The sequence below is a fragment of the Chelmon rostratus genome, chromosome 14, assembly GCF_017976325.1.
Source record: "Chelmon rostratus isolate fCheRos1 chromosome 14, fCheRos1.pri, whole genome shotgun sequence".
Lineage (NCBI taxonomy): Eukaryota > Metazoa > Chordata > Actinopteri > Chaetodontiformes > Chaetodontidae > Chelmon > Chelmon rostratus.
This window is the reverse complement of record NC_055671.1, coordinates 12,801,785-12,822,791: the sequence shown is the minus strand read 5'-3', so window position 1 is coordinate 12,822,791 and position 21,007 is coordinate 12,801,785. Positions and strand designations below refer to the sequence as shown.

Genomic DNA, 21,007 nt, shown 5'->3' with positions numbered 1-21,007 from the left:
CTCGGTGGTGGAGGTGGAGCCAGACCTACACCTTCTTTCAGCATTACAGCTTTAAAAGGCTGGGTGGCTCCCTCCTCATTAGATTCACTTCAACAAACTCAGTCAACCCACTTCCCTCTTCACTTTCAACCAGCGTATGGAGATGGAGGAAAATATGGAAAGCCAGAAGAGAAGAGGAACAAGCACAGAAAACATAATATGTAAGATAAACTACATTCCCTATTGTTTTGTCTTCTGAGCTTTAATGTTACGTAACTGTTTGTGTTGCGAAAGTAAAACATTACCAACACCACACTTGTTTTAAGCTTAAATCAGCAAAGGTTGTTTACTCTTCCCTGAGCTCCATGTTGAGCGTGTGTTGTATTTGTGTAGTCAAATGTGCGAGCAGCGGGACTGTGTCATGTGTGGCGTATATGTAGGACCTCACCTGTGCAGGTGGAAAGCAGCCACAGAGGCTGGGGGCAAAGTAGAACTCCATCGTCATAGAGACGAAAATCACATGTCACCAAGATAAAGAGTCCCAGAAGCATGTGACTGTGGATGTTTGTGTGTGTAGTCATGCTCCGTGGAGCCTGGTGAACAGGGAACTATCATGTTGCACGGCTGAGTTTGGATTGTGTGTAAATGTTATTTAATTGGGTTGCTCGTACAGGCTTGTTTTCATATCGGAGGTTCCGAACCATAATCGTTTTTCCTGTTCATGAACAGGATGTTGTGACAGAGGCTCCTGTGTACACATCATTTACATGCACCCAACTCCAACCAAGTATTCAAATCAGTAATACAAGAAGTGGGTGTACAGATTCTGAAGTATTTTCCACACAAACAGGTATTTTTTAAATCCTATTTAATGAAAACAATACAGCTATAATGAAGATTGGCACAGTGTCAACTAAGATCATAATCTCAACAAATGCCTGACCTTATAATGCTACTTAAAGCTCTGTGCAGCAGTGACATTTTCGTCAGTTCAACAACAGGCTTTTTTTTCTGGTACTAGAACGAAGAAAATTATAACCAAGCAGGACAAAGGCCATGAGATTGAGGCTTCCAATAAAAATATGGTCCCATGACAGGGTGCTCAGTCAGGGGCTGAGGAGGTAGAGCGGGTCTTCTACTAATCAGAAGGCTGGTGGTTCGATCGCCCGGCTCCTCCAGTCTGCATTGGGCAAGACACTGAACCCCAAATTGCTCCTGATGGTGTGCGACTGGGTGAATGTGGTGTGTGTTGTACAGAGCTTTGAGTGGTTGGTGGGAGCAGAAAACGTTACATAAATGCACTCCATTTGCCATAATGGCCTTCTTGCGAAATGCGTACAGATAAAAGCTGTAATTCAGACAGCCATTATTAAGCTCCCCTCGCTTAATGACTGTCTCTTATTGTCTAAGTGGCGTAACAGAGATCATGTTACATGAGCAAATGTTGTACTGATTGTACTGGGAGACCATCTGCGTGTGAGTTTCTTTGTTAAATCTGAGATGGAAACCAGAAGAACAATCAAGACAACAATATTTATGAATAATGTTCTATTATATATGTTGTTTGTTCTGTAATGATTCAGAGGAAAATGTTAATAACTATTGTAAACACAAAGCTTTTATTCACACAAGCCATTTACAATGAGCTCTGCAGCTGAAGGCTTTCTTTAAGGTATCCTGGCTTGAAGTTACAGAGAGCTTTTCGACGTTTATGGCAGATTTCCCCTCGTTATGCCTCTGTGATGTAAATCTTGTGTCTTCTCGATTCAAACCTGTTCACATCTCTAGCTTTGCGATGACAAGGAGCCTTTCTTTCATATTTCAGACACACTCAAACACACACTGTTGTCTCTCCCTCTCTGCAGCTGAACGGACAGGGTCTTTGGGATGCATTGGTTGGTTAATAGTCATACTCTCCGGCATCTTCGCAATTGTCCTCTTCCCCTTCACAGTCTGGTTTTGTGTGAAGGTGAGTGAACTCAGTAAATGAGTGGGCTGAAGAGACAAACTGCTGCTTCCGTTGCTGCACATTTGAAGGTAAAATGGGCCTCTGATGTGGTCTTCCTGTTGTTTTTGCAGATTGTGCAAGAGTATGAGCGCGCTGTCATCTTCAGGCTAGGACGCATTACAGACAAGAGGGCTAAAGGACCAGGTAGACACAATTTATTCGTTTAGACTAACTGTTAAAAGAAATCCTGCAGTCAGGAAATAATTTTCCCTTTTTTAAAAACTGATAATTCATGTTTTTTTTCTGTTTGTCTGCAGGAATTTTCTTTATTTTGCCATGCACTGATTCCTTTGTGAAAGTGGATCTTCGAACAGTGTCATTTGACATCCCACCACAAGAGGTACAACAACACAAAACTGTCTGCGGAAAATGTACAGCATTATAAAATACTTTCAGTCCAAATCTGTGGACGCGTGCACACAAACTGTCATGTATTTCTATCCCAGATCCTGACCAAGGACTCAGTTACAGTCAGTGTGGACGGAGTGGTGTACTTCCAGGTCAGCGACCCCATCGCCTCTGTGGCCAACGTGTCTAATGCTGACTTTTCCACGCGGCTGCTGGCTCAAACCACCCTCAGAAATGTCCTGGGCACCAAGAACCTGGCTGAGCTCTTATCTGATCGTGAGGGCATTGCTCACAGCATGCAGGTACAGAATCTAAAGCCCACTTAAAGCTATGCAATTAGATAAATTGCAGTGCTGTCTATTTTTCACCTTGGTAAAATCTTGACGTTGGATGTTGTGATGTGGTTTGGTGCAGGATAGTCAGTCAGCTACAGGTGTAAGTTCATCCTCTTTCTGCCTTTTCCAGACCAGCCTGGATGAAGCCACAGACAGGTGGGGCATCAAGGTGGAGCGTGTGGAGATTAAAGATGTGAAGCTGCCACATCAGCTGCAGAGAGCCATGGCTGCAGAAGCAGAGGCTGCAAGAGAGGCCAGAGCCAAGGTCCGAACACACAAGCAATGAATGGCCATTAAAGGAGAAGACGGGTGGTGCTTTCAGGCTCGTTGTTGTGCGCTATCCTAACCTCTTTCTTGATCTACATGCAGGTGATCGCAGCAGAGGGTGAGATGAATGCATCTCGTGCCCTGAAGGAGGCGTCCCTCGTGATCGCAGAGTCCCCGTCGGCCCTGCAGCTCCGCTACCTGCAGACTCTCAACACCATAGCAGCAGAGAAGAACTCCACCATCATCTTCCCCCTGCCCATGGATGTCATGGCTCACTTCATGCGGAAGTGATTCCTCGGCACCGTCCTGTAAAGTCACTGCTAAATGTAACGAGAGTCGGGTGGGGTCAGGGTACATGTCTGTGGCCCCTCGTAAAGCACAACGCCACAATGAAAGATAATGCTGTTGTTGTACGGTGGACGTCTTTTCAGACTGATCACAGGAACACCTCTATGTATATATGTACAGTCAAGCTGGGATCAGGCAACGCCTGCTGACCTAAAATTTGTGATGAAACTGAGATTATACATTATAATGTTAAAAACATGTAATAAATAACATTTCATTTACGATACTGTAACGCTGATCACTTGCATACTTTGATATATTAGATGTAAACTAACCGGTGAAGTTTTATTAATAAAGATTACAAAGCTTTTGCTGCCTCCACTCTTGAATCTCTAATATACTGTCTGTGATATTAATTCAGTTTTTTTTTTTATCTCTTCGCTATCAAACAGATTTCTTCCCTCTGGGCTTCACATTGCATGTTTTAAATGAGCAGGCTCTGTGGCAAAAGGACTTAGAAAACAAACAGATTTAAGGTTTTAATATTGAAAGAATTTGTAAAAATACATGAAAAACAGTATTATAAAATAGTATTTTATGTGTTAGGTGGTCTGTTTTTTGTCTAGTAGTTGTGTCCAAGCATACTTTGATGCTTGTGATCAAGACCATAATATGAATATGAATATTTACAGCATGCTGTTAACTAGGACAAAGACTTGGATCCAGCATGTAGCAGGTAAACACACCTGAACTCTCGAATGGAGAGCAGAACTCACCCTGAAATGAACCACGAACATCACATTGCTTTTCTTGAATATTTTTTAATACTGCGTTCTCCCCAAAAAGGTACAAATAAAAGCATCGACATACCGTGTATACATTACATGTTGAACTATCTCATTCCTCGTCCTCTAGGCCTCCTACGCTACAGTTACGTTTCGACCATCACAGATGCAGAGAGCTAAAAGAAGAGAAAGGGGGGAGCGAGAAACAGCAAAAGACAGAAAAAACATGCTTCTATTACTTCGTTGGTGCACTAAGACACAACTCGTGTTGTAAATGTATTTACATTCAGACATACAATCAGTGCCAGAACAAACAAACTCAGTAAACTTTGTCTCTGGACCAAATCCATGGGGGGTAATGGCGTAGCTTACCTCCGCAAATTCTAATTCTAGTGCTGAAGGTTGGAAACATCTGCTACAACAGCATTTAAACATAAACGTGGACATTTCAAAAAGTCCCTAATGAATTAGATAAATTACCCATGTTTCTTGTGGGGATGCTCAACCAAGTGCTACATATTAAATGGCTGCTACATAGTGTTCAGACAAGAGGTCCTTCTATATTTAACAAAATCACACGAATGACTTGTATAAAATGCGGTCATTACATTTTTGACATTCAGCTCATAGTGAGACACAGATGTCCACAGGACACATTGAAGGGTCATTACAATACCAGTTCATTGTTTAGAAATCATAGTCCACTCAAAGGTGAGATATTAATTTGAGAAGAAATCTGTAACTTTTCGCTGTAACTTGTAAACAGTCGTCTATGTTGCATCCTTGTAGGCTCTATTTTTTTGCACCTGAAGTGACCTTTAGGAGGACCCTGAACAATCTTTCAATGACGCAGGTGAACTGTAATCCTAAATGTTCGAAAACACAGTGACGTTCTGACTGGCAAATTCCTACAATTGATCGTTATGCAAATTATGCAAAGACATTCTCAAAATCATCAGCGTGGGTACAAAATAAGTGACAGCTGAGATACATTTCTCAAATCCTATGCTGTGTACTCGACATTCTTTTTGTTTAAGAGCATTCAACCCTGTGTACGTATCATACAAAAAAATCTTGAAGATCCATGAAAGAATCATTTTTACGTTTTCACGGCCATCAAAAGTGCTGGTATCGCGATGAGGGATCTACTTAAAGGTAAATTACTGAAAAAACTGGCAACCCAGAAACGTCCCCCTTTACATGCTGGTAAAAAGGTTACATCTACCTAACCTGTAATTTAACAGAAAAAGTGAGCAGGGGCGCTGGAAGGAATTTCAATGCCTCGATACCCCCCACCCCCAACACACTCACTCACACACACACACACACACACCATCACCCTCATGCATCTACTTAACTTTAGCAATATTACATTAGTCACTAACCCTAACCCCTGCTCCCATTAGCAACGTCGCTGTATCTGCCAACGCAGACATACCCTCATCCCTTCTCACTGGCCTTGTTTATTTACAGCAGCTCATGTTCATGTGTGGTCTGAACCGCTTTAGCTTTGTTTGCTAACGAGCGAGTAAATCACTGAGATCACACTGGATAATACTGTAGTTTTCTATGTTGACTTGTTCAAAGCCAGATGACAGATTAGGACCCTGAGGGTAAGTTAGCCAGTAGAGTACAGTACAGGAGGCGGCTATTACATACTGTATGCTATAAAATAATTCTCATTTTTATATACCAAAGGTTGGTTTCTCTGTTGTATTTTATAGAAGTGGAAAATTATCTCGGGAAAACATCTTGAGCGTGTATAATGTTCTGTAGAGAAGCTATACAAAAAATGAAAATTGAAAGGATTTCTAATCTAAATTTAGAAAATAATTCCCTGAACGATATATTCTTGCACACTGAGACCTCGGCGTAGCTTGCAAACATTTGAACGTAACAGGATAAAGCGTGCCGTTCAGATAAACAAAGCAGAAGCATCAGAAGAGGTTGTGAAGAGGTTAGAAACACAGGTCCGGACGGGGTTACGCTGATCTTTGTAAGACTAGTCACAAAGAGGTAAACAGAGGGTTAACCTGTATTGTTTTTAACCTACATAGCTTATAGACCTGTCATATCATGAGACAGTCCCCTGAACGCCACCTGTGTCTGCGCGATGACAACAAGTCAAAAAAAAAAAATCTCCTATATCTCCTTTCTCCTGGGGAAGTCGCATATTCCACTTGTGTCCCGTAGGTGATTATTTTCAAAGTTACAAACACTCACTTCCTTCGCAGCTCGAGCTTAATAAATAGACAGATCACAGCAATAATAAGTTTCACATTAAGACTGGAAGACTTTCACAGTACATGCTTGCTTAAGTAGCAAAATACATGTGACAAATAAATTAGATATGAACATCACATTTGAAAGAAATCCACAACATTGAAAACGGAGATTCCTGTGTCGGGTTTCCCCTTTAGCTTTGAGCTCCCTGGTAGCTGTGTGTTGTTGTTGTTGTTGTTGTTGTTGCTGTTGCTGCTGCTGCTGTTGAGCTACAGACACAACAGACTGCACATTCCCGCTGAGGTAAATACAAAATGGCAGACGTAGTTTTTGCAAGTTGACCTGAGGGATCCCGAAAGTGAAGGGTAGCTCATGTGGCGAGACGCTGTAGGAAGACCTGGAAAGGTGTGAGCATTTAAGTCCTCTGTGAGCTGTGAGGGCCGGGACTCCAGGCGGGGTCGTCCCATGCAAGTAAAACTATCAGCCTTGAATTAATTACAAAACGTCTACATACGCCTCGAGGAGGCCAGAAAAACAAGATCCACTTTGATTCGCATATTAATTCTTTATCCAAAGTCCTTTATGAAATAAAACGTTGCTTGTTCGCTGCTGGTGAGACGGCAGGACGGAGTATAAGGCGCTTTGTTAGGGTAATTTTTTTTTTCCAGATAAAAAACAAAACAAAAACCATTTCTGCAGAACGCTGATTCAGTTCATGACTCGGAATTAGAACTCATCTCCGAAAACAGAATTGACTATGAGAAACTAATCCCCATGAGAGAGAGTATAGCTTATTTTATCAAGGACGCGACCGTGGTTTTAACACACCAGAGTATTGTGTTCTGGTGACAGCAGTGTGCTACTTTCCATCTGTACTGTTTCCGTCTGACTCATGACTACCCATGCAGGGAGGTTTCACTACACGTCGACACTGTCTGTGCCACTATCATACAGTATGTACAGTCTACGTTTCCAGTCTACATACAAGTTGGGATTGTGGAACTGAGCCGCATCACACTGCTCATCTGTGTTTCACATGATGGACACCCCCAGCTGTAGAGGCTTGAGAAAGATCAAGACTCCCTGTCAGCCCAGTTTGCCCTGTGACGGCCTTGTTTTTCACCAACACGTACTTTCACGTTCATGAGAGGAAGAGGAGGTGACGGAAAGTGAAGGAAATGAAAGAGGACATTATGAAAATAGGAGAGAGAGAGAGTGTGTGGGGGTGTGTGAGCTTATCTCTGCAAAGAGCTGAGACAAGCAGCAGAGCCGCAGCGATTGGCCGACACTCTGTGTGTGGGCGTGGCCGGGCCGGGTGAGTAATTGTGATTGCTTGCTGCCTTGTGAGTGGGTGTGGCTGGTCCCGGGGAGAGGTTTTGATTGGCGGCGGCTCTGTGGGAGGGGGAGGAGTATTGGGCCTGCTGGGGACAGCCGTGGCAGTGAGTGGGGGAGTCGCACCCCGCTCCGGGTGAGGAGGAGAAGAAGGGGGACGATGGGACGGGGGAGGTGGAGAAGGAGCGGTGCAGCGGGGAGGAGGCAGGGGACATGAGGGGGCTGGTCTGGAGACGCCACAGAAGCTCCTCGTTGTTCCGACTCAGCCTCTTCTTCTCGGTGCTCTCCTTCTCGACGGACTCATGGAGGTTGGCGTTCTCCTCTGACAGTTGCCTGCAGAGAGCACGACTCAGCATTAAGCAGGGAATATGCAACGTTACACACCGCATCATTGTTTAGAAGTCCTCGTTGACGAGGGTGATGACGATGACTGAGTCTGTCTTACCTGGACAGGGTGAGGTTCATTTGAATACGAGCCTTCAGATCCTCATTCTGCTGCTGCAGAACCTGGACCTTCTCTTCAAGGAACACGTTCTTTTGGGCCTGCTCAAAAGTAGAACACAACCACAGCCCAATATTTCATTCACCAGACAAAATGACCATCATGTGCACCCAGACCAGGGTTTCTGTTATCCGATCACTACCTTCTATCTTCTAGCAGGAAAATCTGTTGAAGTCCAACATAGTTAAATCTTTCGGGTCATGATGTCACAATTGAAATAATTCAAGTCAGATGAGAAAACATTCTGGCCCTTGCTCCTCTACCGATATTTTCACATCTAACCCGGAGAATTAAGGGCTTATTTCAACCATTTCTGTAGCATTGAAGTGTGTTTTATAATGATAAAATTTCTGTTTCTGTACATGGAGTCTGAGAGCGATAAAGCGGCTGTTTCAGAGCAAAAAGGATGTTACTGTTTACCTAAAAGGTCCGTCTCTGAAGTGATCCTTTCCATAATGCTGTCAGACGCTATATAACAATATGAGCCTGTCAGTGGCAAAAACAGGCATGTTTAGTGGACGTATATTGATGATAAAGCAAACACCCAGAGGGATTAAATTGCAGCCCCTTTCACAGATGCCGCCTGCAGCGCTCTCACTCAATGGTGGACCAATTTCAAAAATTGTTGTCCCATTCAGTCACTTAGACACAAAAACATGGGGAAATAGGGTCTATAAACACAAATAACATTTGACCGGAATGTCTCCCATTTGTCCGGGACATTGAAATCTTCCAGGACATGTGGACCACCACCATTTTTTTCTAATGGAAACTCTGATCTAGACCAGCGTGCATATATGTGTTTGTGTAGTGGTGGTGGTGGTGGTGGTGGTGGTGGTGTGAATGGGGGCTCCAGATAGCTTATTTGAGCCTACCACTTTCTCCAGATCAGAGATCTTCTTCTCTTGCTGGTGTATCTGCTGGTTCTTCATTTCCACAACCTCCTTCAAGCTCTTCAGATCTTGCTCAATGTGCTGATATGGAGCCAGAGCATCCTGTTTCAAAGTTTGGAAAGATAGCACGTACACTTTCAAGCTTGTAGGTCCACTTTAGTTTATTAATAAGCAATAGTTCTAGTGGCTCATAGTTATTATGTGTTTCAGCGGTTAGCAGGCAGGTAAACTCACAACTATCTGTTCGTCTGTACTCCTCCTCAAAGCCTCCTCAAAGCGTTTGGCTTTGTCCCGCAGACTCTGGTTTTGAAATGTGAGCGTATCCACTTGATCCTGCGCAAGCATCCATGCAAACACAGGAACATACATTGCATCAGTACGTATTCGTGTGCATCAACCAAAAAAACTGCGTCTTTGTTGTGGAATCATACCTGCAGAGCAAGTCTGTGTTTCTCAAAATCCTCCTCCAGAAGCATCTTCTGCTGCTCATGAGCTTTCCTTAAGTCTACACACAAGTTCAGGAGCACAAACAAACAGCTGATGTCATTTCTAGCAGCGCTGGTGTCACACTGTGTTTTTTAAATGAGATCCAAAATCGTACCTCTCATGGTACGGGCGTGCTCCTCATGCAGTGTTGCCATGGTGATGTTGTGCATGTCTCTGAGCTCCTGAATGGCTGCCTGGTGGTTGACTGTCATCTCCTCCATCTAACACACCCACGCACACACAGCGGTGTCCTTTAAAGACTGACCGGATGTCACGCAGAGGATTGGGTCTCATCAAAGCTAACAGAACAGACAGACACATCTCCCATGATGCCCTTCTCTCACCTGTTCCTGTTGCTGAGTCCTCAGTTCCTCCATCTCTGACCGATGCTCCGCCTTCAGGTGTTCAGCCTCCGCTGAGTGGCACTTCCTGAGCCCCTCCTCCACCGCGGCCAGCTCCGCCTCCTGCTGCAGCTGCAGCTCCTGCAGCTCTCGTTCAAATGCCACCTCCAGCGCCGTCTTTTCCCGGTGGAGTCGCTCCCATCGTGCTGAGTTGGATGCTGTTATGAAGTAGAGTGGATCTTATGTTATATTATTAGTTCTGAACAGTCATAGTTTTACTGTACATTTATGACAATAGAAACTGCAGTTTACAGGTGTAAACAGAAAAGAGAGAACCAAACAAGAAAGTTTGGTTCTCTTTTTTCTGTTTACACCCGTAAACTGCCGCTGGACGGAGTCCTGGAAAAATTTCCCCACGGGGACAATAAAAGTATATCTTATCTTATCTTATCTTAAACTGAGGTCAGGGTGTGTCAGGACTTACTGGGACACTTGAATTGAACAGAGCCCTTGTTAATGTCATTAGTAACAATATGCTTTTCATACTGTGACCAGTCAAAATGTCTGCTGTGAAAAAGCAATCAGTGGTCTGATTCGATCAATTGAATGTTTCATATATTCGGTCAACGTTGCTTCTCACTCACCCATTTCCTCTCTGATCTTTTGCATTTCCAGCGATAATTTCCTCTGATTTTCTTCTGTAGTTTTATTCTGAAAATTGAAAATAAGCACATTTTTGACACAGTGCAGGTGACAAGTACCATTTATGCAACTGATTATGGAGCATGGACATAATGTTACCTGCTGGATAATGCAACAAAACTAAGAACCTGCAGCCATGCTAGCAGCTCAGAGGTTTAAACTCCAGCTCACAGTGGTGCTTTGAGCCAAATGCTAACATTAGCATGCTATGATGGGAATTTATTTGTTCAGCAGCTTCTTGGTCATTAATTAAAGTTCTGGACAAACTTAGAGCCACATGCTAGCATGGCTAAAGTATAAAAATGCAGCTTAGAAAAAACAATACCTGTGCCTTTTTTCAGCAGAATGAATATATGTTTATCCCCCACTAAAACCACAACAAAAGCTTTAAGCCTTATAAAAGAAGATTAGATAAGAAACCACAGGATTATGATATCTGGAAATGAACTGACACAAATGTCATCAAATGCTTGTTAAGCTGAATCAACCTGCATGAGCTGCCTGGGTAAAGGTCAGTGTTGCTTACTGATATGAATAATGACCATTCACAACTATAAGCATACTGCAGCTGCTGTGTCTGACCGATGCCAGCAGGGGGAGCTCAAACCTGCTCAGACAGGCCCACAATACAACCATTCCTGTCTTCCATATTCTCACTGCGAGTACCCGCTGATTGCAGCACTCAGACAGTGACCATAAAGAAGTCAGACAGTCCCTCGACGGCCTGACAGCAGTATCAGAGCAGTAACACCTCAGAGGCTGAGTCCTTCCATCAGACCCAGAGCTGGATGAAACCAGCTCACTGACACACTGAACTCTGCAGGACCCCTCCCTCAGTCGCAATCACTCTTGCTCATCGGGCTGCCGGTGGACCATGCTGTGAATCTCACCTCCTGGTGTTAAATACTGAATGTGTTCTTGAGTTCATGTGTGTGCGTGAGCATGTGTCTTTTACAATCCAGGCTTTGAGTAAATGGAAAGGTTGACGCGCTGTTATCTGTCTACGCAGGAGCGTAGATTAACCTTTAGACCATCTCCTGATAATCAGAACTGGGGTTGTGACGGGTGAAAACATGATGATGATGATGATGATGATGATAGCACCACGACTCTGTGTGGGTACGTGCTGCAGTGCCAGATATTATCATCATGTAAGACAATATTAATTTTATTGAGTGTATGCATGGTATTATTCAAGCTGGATACCTTGAGGCAGTAATGCTGAGTGGTGATGATGAAGGCTTCCAGACCCAAGGAAGTCTTCCTCAGTTCTTCTCTTAGAGCTCTCAGCTGCCTCTCCTGCTGCTCACAGCGTCCCTGCAGCCTCTGAACCTTAGTGACAGAGAATGAAAGAGAATTTTTTTATAAAACAAAGAAAAGAACAGCGCAAACTCCAAACAGACTTTGCCAACAACTCACCTCCTCCCTTTGCTCCTCTTTTTCCCTTTCCTCTGCTTGCCTTGCCCTCTCTTTCTGTTGAGCCTCCTCTTTCTCCTTCTGCAGGCTCTCCTGCTGTTCCTGCTGCAGCCTCAAGGGGGCCACGCGGCGAGGGGACCCCGGGGGAGCCGACCCTCGCACTGCTGCTGCGGGTCGCTGCCCTGACTGGACTGCAGGGAGAGGAAAGAACAAACATGGAAAATTAAATTAAAGTACAAGTGAGTCTGCATGGGCATTAGCTTTTTTAGGAAAGTCACTGTGACAGAAATCCTCAAATAACATAGACAGCATATGAAATGCCATTAATTAGTCATGTACTATTTCTTAAATCTAACTAGGACACATCTATCTATAATGGTGAAATTGATGAGCATTAAATCAGAGGAGATTTGACCTGACCTATTCCTAATGACACATGTTCACATGATAAATGATAGCAAGTTAATTGAGTCATTTCTACTGAGGAAGCCTTGGGGTAATTCCCAGTCTGGTGTTCCTCATGATGGACCATCTAATCTCATGATAAATGTGATCAGTATCAAGAAATGACTGACTGTAGTATGCAATGACATACAGACACTGTTACACTCTACTTGTACGAGTGCATTATCTGCATTTTGTTTTAAGTAATGTCTCCATTGATGGTGAAGGTAATTTAAAGGCCAGACAAACACGTGACAGCAATTTCTCCTTAGGGGGACACAACCATTAAGCTGCTGTTGATGTACCGGCGGTCAGATTAACCTCTGTGTGAGTCACCTTGTCATGTAGCGTGAACACAGTAGCCCACGGCGACGAGCAGCACCGGGACACAGCATCACTCGGCCACACTAAATTCTTTTAAGATATTCATAAAATACAAAATCGCTGGGGCTCCACATCACCTGCCTCAACCATATCATTCAGGCCTACTTGAGGAGCGGTCTCCATGACAACATGAGGCTGGGCTTAGGGTGCAGGGTCCCAGGTAATGAGTCGGTTAGAGGCAGGCGGGTGGGGGGATTGCTATGGGCCATGGATAAATGAGAGAAAAGACCGGAGAGACAAAGAATACAGTCAAAAGTGGGGGGAAGGTACCTGAAGGCGCTGAGTGATGGTAATGGTGAGAGACGTTTAAGGTCAACATAGGGAAAAGATATACTTGAAAGTGTATGTGTGCAGATAAAACCTTAACAGGGGGATTTTCTCTGTAAGACCTAAACACAAAAAGGTTAAAAAAAAAGAGACAGAGATGTTTTTTTATGGCGTATTATATTCCATTGCTTCTAAAAATGTGCAGAACTGCAGGCTTCAATATTACATCTTCATCAGTGTCTTTGCCTTGAAGGCACATTAGGATTCGCAGTCTTTGAAAATGACTAGAAGTCTTATGTAAATTATGTCGTCCTCTGTTGCAGCTGTGCATATACACACACGCGCACACACAATCTGTACTTCTGTAGGTTCTACATGAGAGGTTAGGGAGAGTTGAGTGAATACCAAATGAGTTTATGTGGCTGAGTGTGAGGGCGGCATGCAGATGATAGCAGAAGGGTTGATGGAGGGGGAATAATGTAAAGGTAACGGCAGACCTTGTGGGGTACAGACACTAGTGTGTGTGTGTGTGTGTGTGTGTGTGTGCGTGCCTCCTCAGTCGTGGTTGAAGGTGGTGAGGCCTGCCTATTCGTGAGGTAAATTTCATTTTCATTTCAGCGCACTGACATTATCCTGGCACAGTGTCCCGAACAGCTTCAAGCAGGAGCAACAAACTGACAATATCTGTAAACAAAAGAAAAGCTACGCAGCTGAGAATCAGAGAGAAGGGAAAGTTCTTATTTAGCGACTGTGTGGGAGGAGACGAGGTCCAGCGAAAGATGCAGTCAAGAGAAGGGTGAGCAGCAACAGCAGCACTTCAGTGAAAAAAGAGTGAGCAAAGAGAGAAGCGCTGCCTGAGGAGATGTGTGTCAGCTATGCTAAGATGGGGAGGCCCTGTGCAATCCTGTGAGAAAATTATTTTACCGCTGCTGAGCCAAGAGGAAGAAATTTCCAGGCTGCATGGATCAAATCACAGCCTTTAAGTAAGTGCTAAGCGTCATGAATCTCCATTTGGAGCCGTGAACGTCCAGCACCGGATATCTGAAATGGATGCAAGCCGCCTCTGGGTGTGAGCGGATTAAAACGAGGTCATACAAATAAAGACTATTTTTGGAAGGGGTTTGGGAAGGCATACGATCAAGTGGGCTGGAAGAGGAAGAATAGGAGAGCCAGAGCAGTCAAATTAGCACAGGATTAGATCGAATGGAACAAAGCTTCTGATTTGTCCAACACAGGTGTAAGTAATTCCCTTCAATGTGGGAAAGCCACCAGGGTTCTGGCACTTCTGACGGCACACACTCGGTCTTGTCATTGCAGGAAAAGCGCTAATAACCTTCCTGATGACGCCGTTCTATCACAGCGTTCATGTACTTCACCACATGCCTGGAGCTGCAACAACTGCACTGACTGCAGCCATAATTTATGGCATTTATTACACCTGTGATCGAAATGTCTGCCGAGAAAAGGCCTATTGTGCGTGCTTTTCGAGCCTGAACAAGTCAAGATGTCCGCCGCGGAAATCTAAAAACTGCTTCTTTCACAGAGGACGTCCGGGCCGGGGTGTTGTGCAGGAAGGTTCACTCTCACAGGCTGGGGAATGTAGTGGAGTCATCATGAATGTTATTAGCAACACCTGTGCTCTGAAAAAAAGGCTTATTGTTGTGACTGTTGGAAGGAGAAGACTCACCTGGAGACTGAGGTTTGGGAGGAACCACCGCCAGCCTCTTTGGGGAGGACGGGAGAGAACGCGTGACCTCTGAACTCCGATTGAACTCCTTCCGGCCGACTGTCAATCAACAAGGACACAACCAATCAGTGGGTGTTATTTGGCTTACTTTAATCAGAAAAGCACACAATGACATTTAGTTTTATATAACATCCTGTCAATCAGACGTCCTCATACATACACACTCAGGCATCAAAGCAACCCCCCCCTCGACTCCTCGCTCTCCCCTTTTCCTCTCTTCCACTTCTTTGCCGATTTTTCTCCTCTCCCAACTTTTTTCAATCTTTCTGTTACCCTTCTGCTTTCATCTCCAGCTATCTCCCGCCCCCCTGCTGCGCGGTATAACTATGTCCCACGGGGCTCTGGGTCAAAGAGAGGCAGAGCATACGGGGGGAGACGTGCCCATCACCTCGCTGCTCTCTGCGACATTGCACGCTTTGCAGCCGAGCGAGACGACAATCAGGCGCTCTCGTCGCGCATTGGGTGAGGCGTGTGGGAGGAGAGAGGGTGGGGTTTGAAACGATAATTGTGAGACGCGTCACCCAGCGGGCTCAGAATGCCGATGATAGGGAATAAGGGAGTGGGTTTCGCGAGGTTAGCAGGGAATTTGTTGTTGTGCAGCTGAGAGGGGGAGAAGGAGAGGGGCCTTGAAAAGAAACTAATTGGACCTGTAATGGGAGAGAAGCCTCTGATCCTGAACAAATCCCCCAAATAACCCTGGAGAGACACTTCAGGACTGCAGAGACAGTGTGTGTGCGGTTGCGTGTGTGCGCTCACTGTGCGTGTGTTGGTGTGGCCATGCAAACGCCGCTCTCGGAGTGACTCATTACCGCCGAGCGAAGCCCCGACTCGCACGCACGCACTGCCGCATCACTGTGCCGCTACTAAGACCGTCTTGAGCTGGTTTTTAGAAGTCGTGGCGTGCAATCTACTTCACACAAACACTTTCCCAAACACTCTCACCAGGAGTTAGGTGAGAACATCAAAATAGATTTTCTCTCTGTGTGTTCAGTACAGAGGTAGCTGTGAAGTGAGGAAACAAAGGGAAACACTTACTATTAGAGGCAATACATAAATTAATATGCATTCAGTGCAGTTACTGAGCTGCAGGAGAAAATTACAATACAAAAAAAACAATATTTTGATATAGTGTAATTCATAGATGTGGGTGTAAACAGTGAAACAGCTACTTGGTTAAGTGCGGGATGATTTAACAAGACATGCTAGCGGCTCTGTGTGGCTGTATAGGAGTGTTTTGAGCCAAACGCTAACATCGGCATGCTAACACGCTTCCGATGACTATGCTAACATGGTGACGTTAAGCGGATACAATGCTTAAAATGTTCATCATATGATTTTAGGCTGTCAGCAAGCTGACATTTACCGATCACTGCTGCAAGCAAAGTACAGCCGAGGCTGACGGCATGTTCAACATGTGATGGGGATTCATCCAATAGTTGTGAGGGCAAGTCACCGAGAACCATAAATGTCAACCTCACGGAAAAGTCGGGAGGATTAAGATATTTTAGTGGTAGACTGCTGATTAAATATCACCTCCTGTCAGCCAGAATGCCATTAGACTGCAAGAAGTCGGCATATTTGGGGTCGAAACTGAACTTAGACTAAGTGTGGAAAACCAGAGTATTAGCTTGCGGTGCTATCACCATGACCAAAACTGTCTTACTTTGTCAGAAAATGGCGTGTTCATGTGAGAGAAAGTTCAAGAAAATGTGTTTTCAGGGCCTTTAATAAATTCGATTCAGATATTGTCTGCTTGTTACACTTTTGCAGCCACTTTTGGGGTCAAAGTTCGCATGGAAAGGCACAATCAAGTCTTCGGCGATCACATAATTAAAGTGACGCCGTTGTGTGATTGGCAGGAACGTGTTTGCACTGAGCTTGAGCACGGTGCCCAAACGTGTGTGCAGGCGTGTGCGAGAGAGCCTCAGGTAAGGGCTCGTTGTGGGCTCTCTGCACAGAAGGTCTTTGTCTGATACCTTCAGGGGCTCAGCGGGACGGAGGAGTCTGTCGACTGATGAGGCGTGTGTGTGTGTGTGTGCGTCTGGCATAGTGTGTGAGTGCTCGTATTGAGATAGACAGACAAAAGTTGACTATAGAGCGCAGATAAAAAGTGGTATCTGTGCATGACTTGCAGGTTGACAGGGACTCATCAGGTATTTCTTCATCAATAATTTACAGCACATTTAAAATCAGCTCAGGGCAACAGAAAGACGGGGTGAGAAACATTACACTGTCTGCACACACAGACCTGGCTGGGGGCAGAAACCAATGGCAACAGTACTACATTGATGTCTACATTGTTTTGCTGTCTACACTACATTTTGCTCAGGTAAGCTGTGTTCCTTTTTGAGACATCCTGTTATGGCAGAGACGTGCAGAGCCTCTGGCGTTAATTGCCACGTGTGAAAATCGCAACCGTGTGTGAAAAGCGTCACTCCTGGCGTGCCTCCTCGCTTCTCAACCAACCGCACAGGCGCCATGAACCAGGACACCCAACCAGCCGATAAACATTTATTAGCAGTAGTCTATGGAGAATGTGCTTCATGCGTGGTGTGTGTGTGCTTTGTGATACTTCAGTATAAAAGCTAAAAGGCTCTTTGATCTCAGTATTTTAATGTTTTCTAGGAAATGAGGAAAATGCTGTCATCATGAACACTGGAATAAAGGGCCGAAACGAAGGCTTGAAAGGCAGTTCCACCCGTGGATACCTCGAACACGGCTCAGTACATCCTGTAAGTGAAGTGAAGTGTTAAGTTAGCGGCTTCAAGCATTTCCCGACATGCCTTTGAACAACCCCTGAGAGCAGGAGGTTGCGCTTTGTTAGGTGCTCCACTGTAAATGGAAGCAGAGAAAGCTGAAAAATAAAAGTGGTGGAGTTGCATTGCATTGCTCCAATGAGAACACGGCATGCCTCTTCTTCACTGGATTTCTCACAATATAAATACTCAACATTTGCACTCTAAGTCTAGAGTCTAGAGCCTAGAACAGAAGCCCAATTTTGGACATACATGATACTGGTTATGATACATGATACTGGTTATGTTATGTGACAACAGCATGTGACAATAGTGAAGTGAAGGTCAGATTGTATTTGCATATGCAGGTGAGTGCACGTTCCCTTTATAAACACATGATGTTCCTTCACAAACTGAAAACCACATTTTGACCGAAGTTAATCCATGCCAAATCACAGATGATTCTCCCGCAAAAAACTCTTCGACTGACCTCCAGGGGAGCTTCTTGGCTGGGCGGGCAGGTAGCGCCGGGGCAGGGCCGGGGTCGAGGGCGGCTGGAGGCTGTTGCTGCGACACGGTGCCCCCCTCTGGTGATCTGTCGACGGCGGGCCGGTGGTCACTCTGTGAAGAGGAGGCTCCTCGCTCACACTCAGACCTGGAAAACACAGAATTGGATTTTACACGTTTTTTTTTATGTTTTTAAATTTATAGTAGATATGTTCGTATGTCTTGAGAGTTCCCTGCCTGATTTATATCTCAATTGTCGTCTCTCCCCCTTTTTCTAATCACATATTGGTTTTTCTACACTTTGATAGGGCTGTGTTATGGCTAAATTTAGGCTCACTGGACTGCAAAATGGTTTGTAGCCTCTGGGTTTAGCTGCCGCTGCTCTCAATCATCCTTTTGTTAAACCTGGGCACTTATCCTGCGTACACACACGTGTTTACACAGCGACACTTCAACACTTCCACATGAGCACGTGCACACACAAGAGAATACAACGCACGCTCCCAGGGAAGCGCAGTGATCATCGCTCAGCCTGGCCCACAGTGCAGCTATGATCTGTCAAATGACTAGTGGGTAGTTTACACACACTCGCAGGCACACACTCTCACACACTGCGTATATCCTGCTCATCTCATCCCCGATCAATAATGACACAACAGATCGCCTGCAACTCTCCACCTTCTTCGTGTGACAGGCGGCGGATGAACAATCTAACAGAGCTACCCCTAAGAAGCCACGAGATGATGATTAAGCCACGCGGCACGACTTTCATCTCTCCGCACCCTCAGAGATCAGTACATTTGGAAAATGTGATGGAAAAAACAAACAAACAAACAAAAAAACAGCTGCTGTCAAAATTTAGATATCAAGAGTTTCTTTTGGTCTGCATTATCTAATGTGAGAGCCAAGTCCCTCAGGAGCTCAGTGTTAGAATAGTACACAGCAGGGAGCCTCATCTACTTTGCAGCTTTGCCATCAGTGTGGATTTTGTCAGTGACCAAAGTATTCCACCTCCCCTCACAAACACACACACACACACACTGAGCTACTTACGAACACACTCTTTCATTTCCTCCCTCCAACGTTTGCAATATTGTACCAGTGTGGTTTAAATAGTGAGTTAGGAAGTTGGCTTGACATTGACTCACACAAAGATTTCCACCTAGAAACTGATAGTTTGTCACGCTTTATTTTTCTTTTACCTCAACGGAACACGTCATCATACCTTGGTGCACTGTCGCCAGACACAGTAATTTTGACAACTAAAGAAAGAAAAATTTAAAAAAATCTAAAGACGAGGAAGGTGAATGCACATATAGCGTTAGCCAGGCAAGCAGCGCTGGTGCACATATTATTGTAAAATCAACATACACAGTATGCATGCATTTAAACTCATACTATGGGTCTTTAGAGACTAGGGAACACACTAGGCTTGTAGGTTCCTATTTATCCTCACACTTGTTCTTATCTGGTGTAAAAGAGTCACAATTGTTAAAAGGTTTTGTTTTTCTGACAGTTTTCTCTGAAAAGTTTACAGGCTCTTTGCAGACTTGAACTATGTGAGAGAGTTTTTTTCTCTATCTCTTGTATTTTCCTCTCATTCAAAGGTTCAAATTTGTGGTTCACTTTCTTGCCCACGGACGCTTCAGCATGTGGACAGGAGGAGCCAGGGATCAAAACGCCATCCCTGTGATCAGCGGACGATCTGCTCTTTCTCTTGAGCCACAGGAGGGATGCTGAAGATGGTAACTTTGAAAATGAAGAAGAGCCCGAAGGAACTGACAGTGAAAATTATATGCTGGTCTCAAGTGATCAACCAGGTATTTCAGAACGAGAACTGGAGCGAGAGTATGACAACGGTTGCTCAGAGGTCATGGGCTTGTCGGCAGAAGCTGTGGATCACTTGTGTGCAGTGTACACAAGTATGTTGCTCTGACAACGAGAACAAACCAGCATGCATCAAAGATTGCAATAAATTCTGAAAATACATTTTTTGGCACCTGTGAATGAAAAATGTTCAGAGAGTAACCATGGATCGAAGGGACACTCAAGCAGGGTTTGCTTTAGCTGTTCTTTAGTGTAAATATGAATTGAGTAGAAACTGAATTTGCTCACGTTTAAATGGCAAAAATGGAAAAACACACATTTAAATATGTCACACCCTCCACTTCTGCCCTCTCCTAGTGGCAATCCCTCTTCCCCTCCCCTCCTCTCTCTCCCTCTTTCTATCACACTCATCCTTAGGTGGGCGTGTGCAGGCTGGTGTGTGAGGCACGGACAGGTGTGGTGATCTGCTGATTGTCAACCCTACTCACCTGCAGCAGGGTGTGGTCTACTCAGCTCCATTGTTCTCCTTGCTGCCATAAATACCAGCTTCAGTCCATGGCTCGACGCCGGACCGTAAACTACCTCCATTTTGGACCACCCTGCTACCTTCTGCTAGATTCACCTCTGGTCTCCGAAGACTCTGCTGCTCTAAACCCTCTGCTTCAACTCCAGCCAAGCCTCATCTACTGCCACACCTGTCCGCTACCATCTGCCTCACCTCCAGCCTTCCCCTCAGTCTCCATCAGTAACCCTTGTCTCTTGTTGGTCCTGTAAAATTAGTTTCGTAGCTTTAGTTTGTCCCTGGCTTAAGTCCTCTACGTTTAGTTGTGTTTTCTACATTTAGTGTTTTGTTGCCAGTCTTGTTTCCTGTTTATTAGGTTCCCGTCCAATAACTTTGCTATTTAGCCTAGTACTTGTTTTGTACAATTATTGCTCTGGGTATCTGGTTAGTTGTAGCCCTTCACTGTATATATTATCACACTCGTGGGTTTTTGTATTTAAACTTATTGTAAATAAACTCTGGTGAAGACTTAGTTGTGTGCTGTGAACTTCGTCTGCGTTTGGGCCTCTGTCTGCGAACCGTGACAAAATAAAAATGCTTACATGGCACATATGCCTCTCTATGATTTCTTACTGTCATCATATACTAGTGATGCACTACTCTTACACTCCCAAAGCTTCATTCATCCC

At 44.7% G+C, this 21,007-nt stretch overlaps 2 protein-coding genes across 2 annotated transcripts in view; one reads left to right on the top strand and one right to left on the bottom strand.

Annotated features, from left to right (window-relative positions):
* On the top strand, window positions 1–3,594 carry stoml3b (stomatin (EPB72)-like 3b). Its single transcript, XM_041952043.1, has 7 exons — window positions 1–200; window positions 1,845–1,948; window positions 2,059–2,131; window positions 2,245–2,327; window positions 2,434–2,637; window positions 2,801–2,935; window positions 3,040–3,594. The coding sequence occupies exons 1-7, from the start codon at window positions 137–139 to the stop codon at window positions 3,226–3,228; spliced, it is 852 nt and encodes a 283-aa protein (XP_041807977.1). The 5' UTR covers window positions 1–136; the 3' UTR covers window positions 3,229–3,594.
* Window positions 3,595–7,468: 3,874 nt separating this feature from the next.
* mtus2a (microtubule associated tumor suppressor candidate 2a) overlaps window positions 7,469–21,007 on the bottom strand; it is a 30,038-nt gene continuing 16,499 nt past the window's right edge. Inside the window, exons 4-15 of the mRNA XM_041952754.1 lie at window positions 17,973–18,137; window positions 14,688–14,786; window positions 12,032–12,096; window positions 11,696–11,821; window positions 10,432–10,498; window positions 9,791–10,005; window positions 9,562–9,667; window positions 9,392–9,465; window positions 9,195–9,293; window positions 8,943–9,062; window positions 8,011–8,111; window positions 7,469–7,898 (exon numbers count right to left, since the gene is read on the bottom strand). Of these exons, the coding sequence (XP_041808688.1) occupies window positions 7,469–7,898; window positions 8,011–8,111; window positions 8,943–9,062; window positions 9,195–9,293; window positions 9,392–9,465; window positions 9,562–9,667; window positions 9,791–10,005; window positions 10,432–10,498; window positions 11,696–11,821; window positions 12,032–12,096; window positions 14,688–14,786; window positions 17,973–18,137 (1,667 nt within the window). The remainder of the gene's footprint in view (window positions 7,899–8,010; window positions 8,112–8,942; window positions 9,063–9,194; window positions 9,294–9,391; window positions 9,466–9,561; window positions 9,668–9,790; window positions 10,006–10,431; window positions 10,499–11,695; window positions 11,822–12,031; window positions 12,097–14,687; window positions 14,787–17,972; window positions 18,138–21,007) is intronic.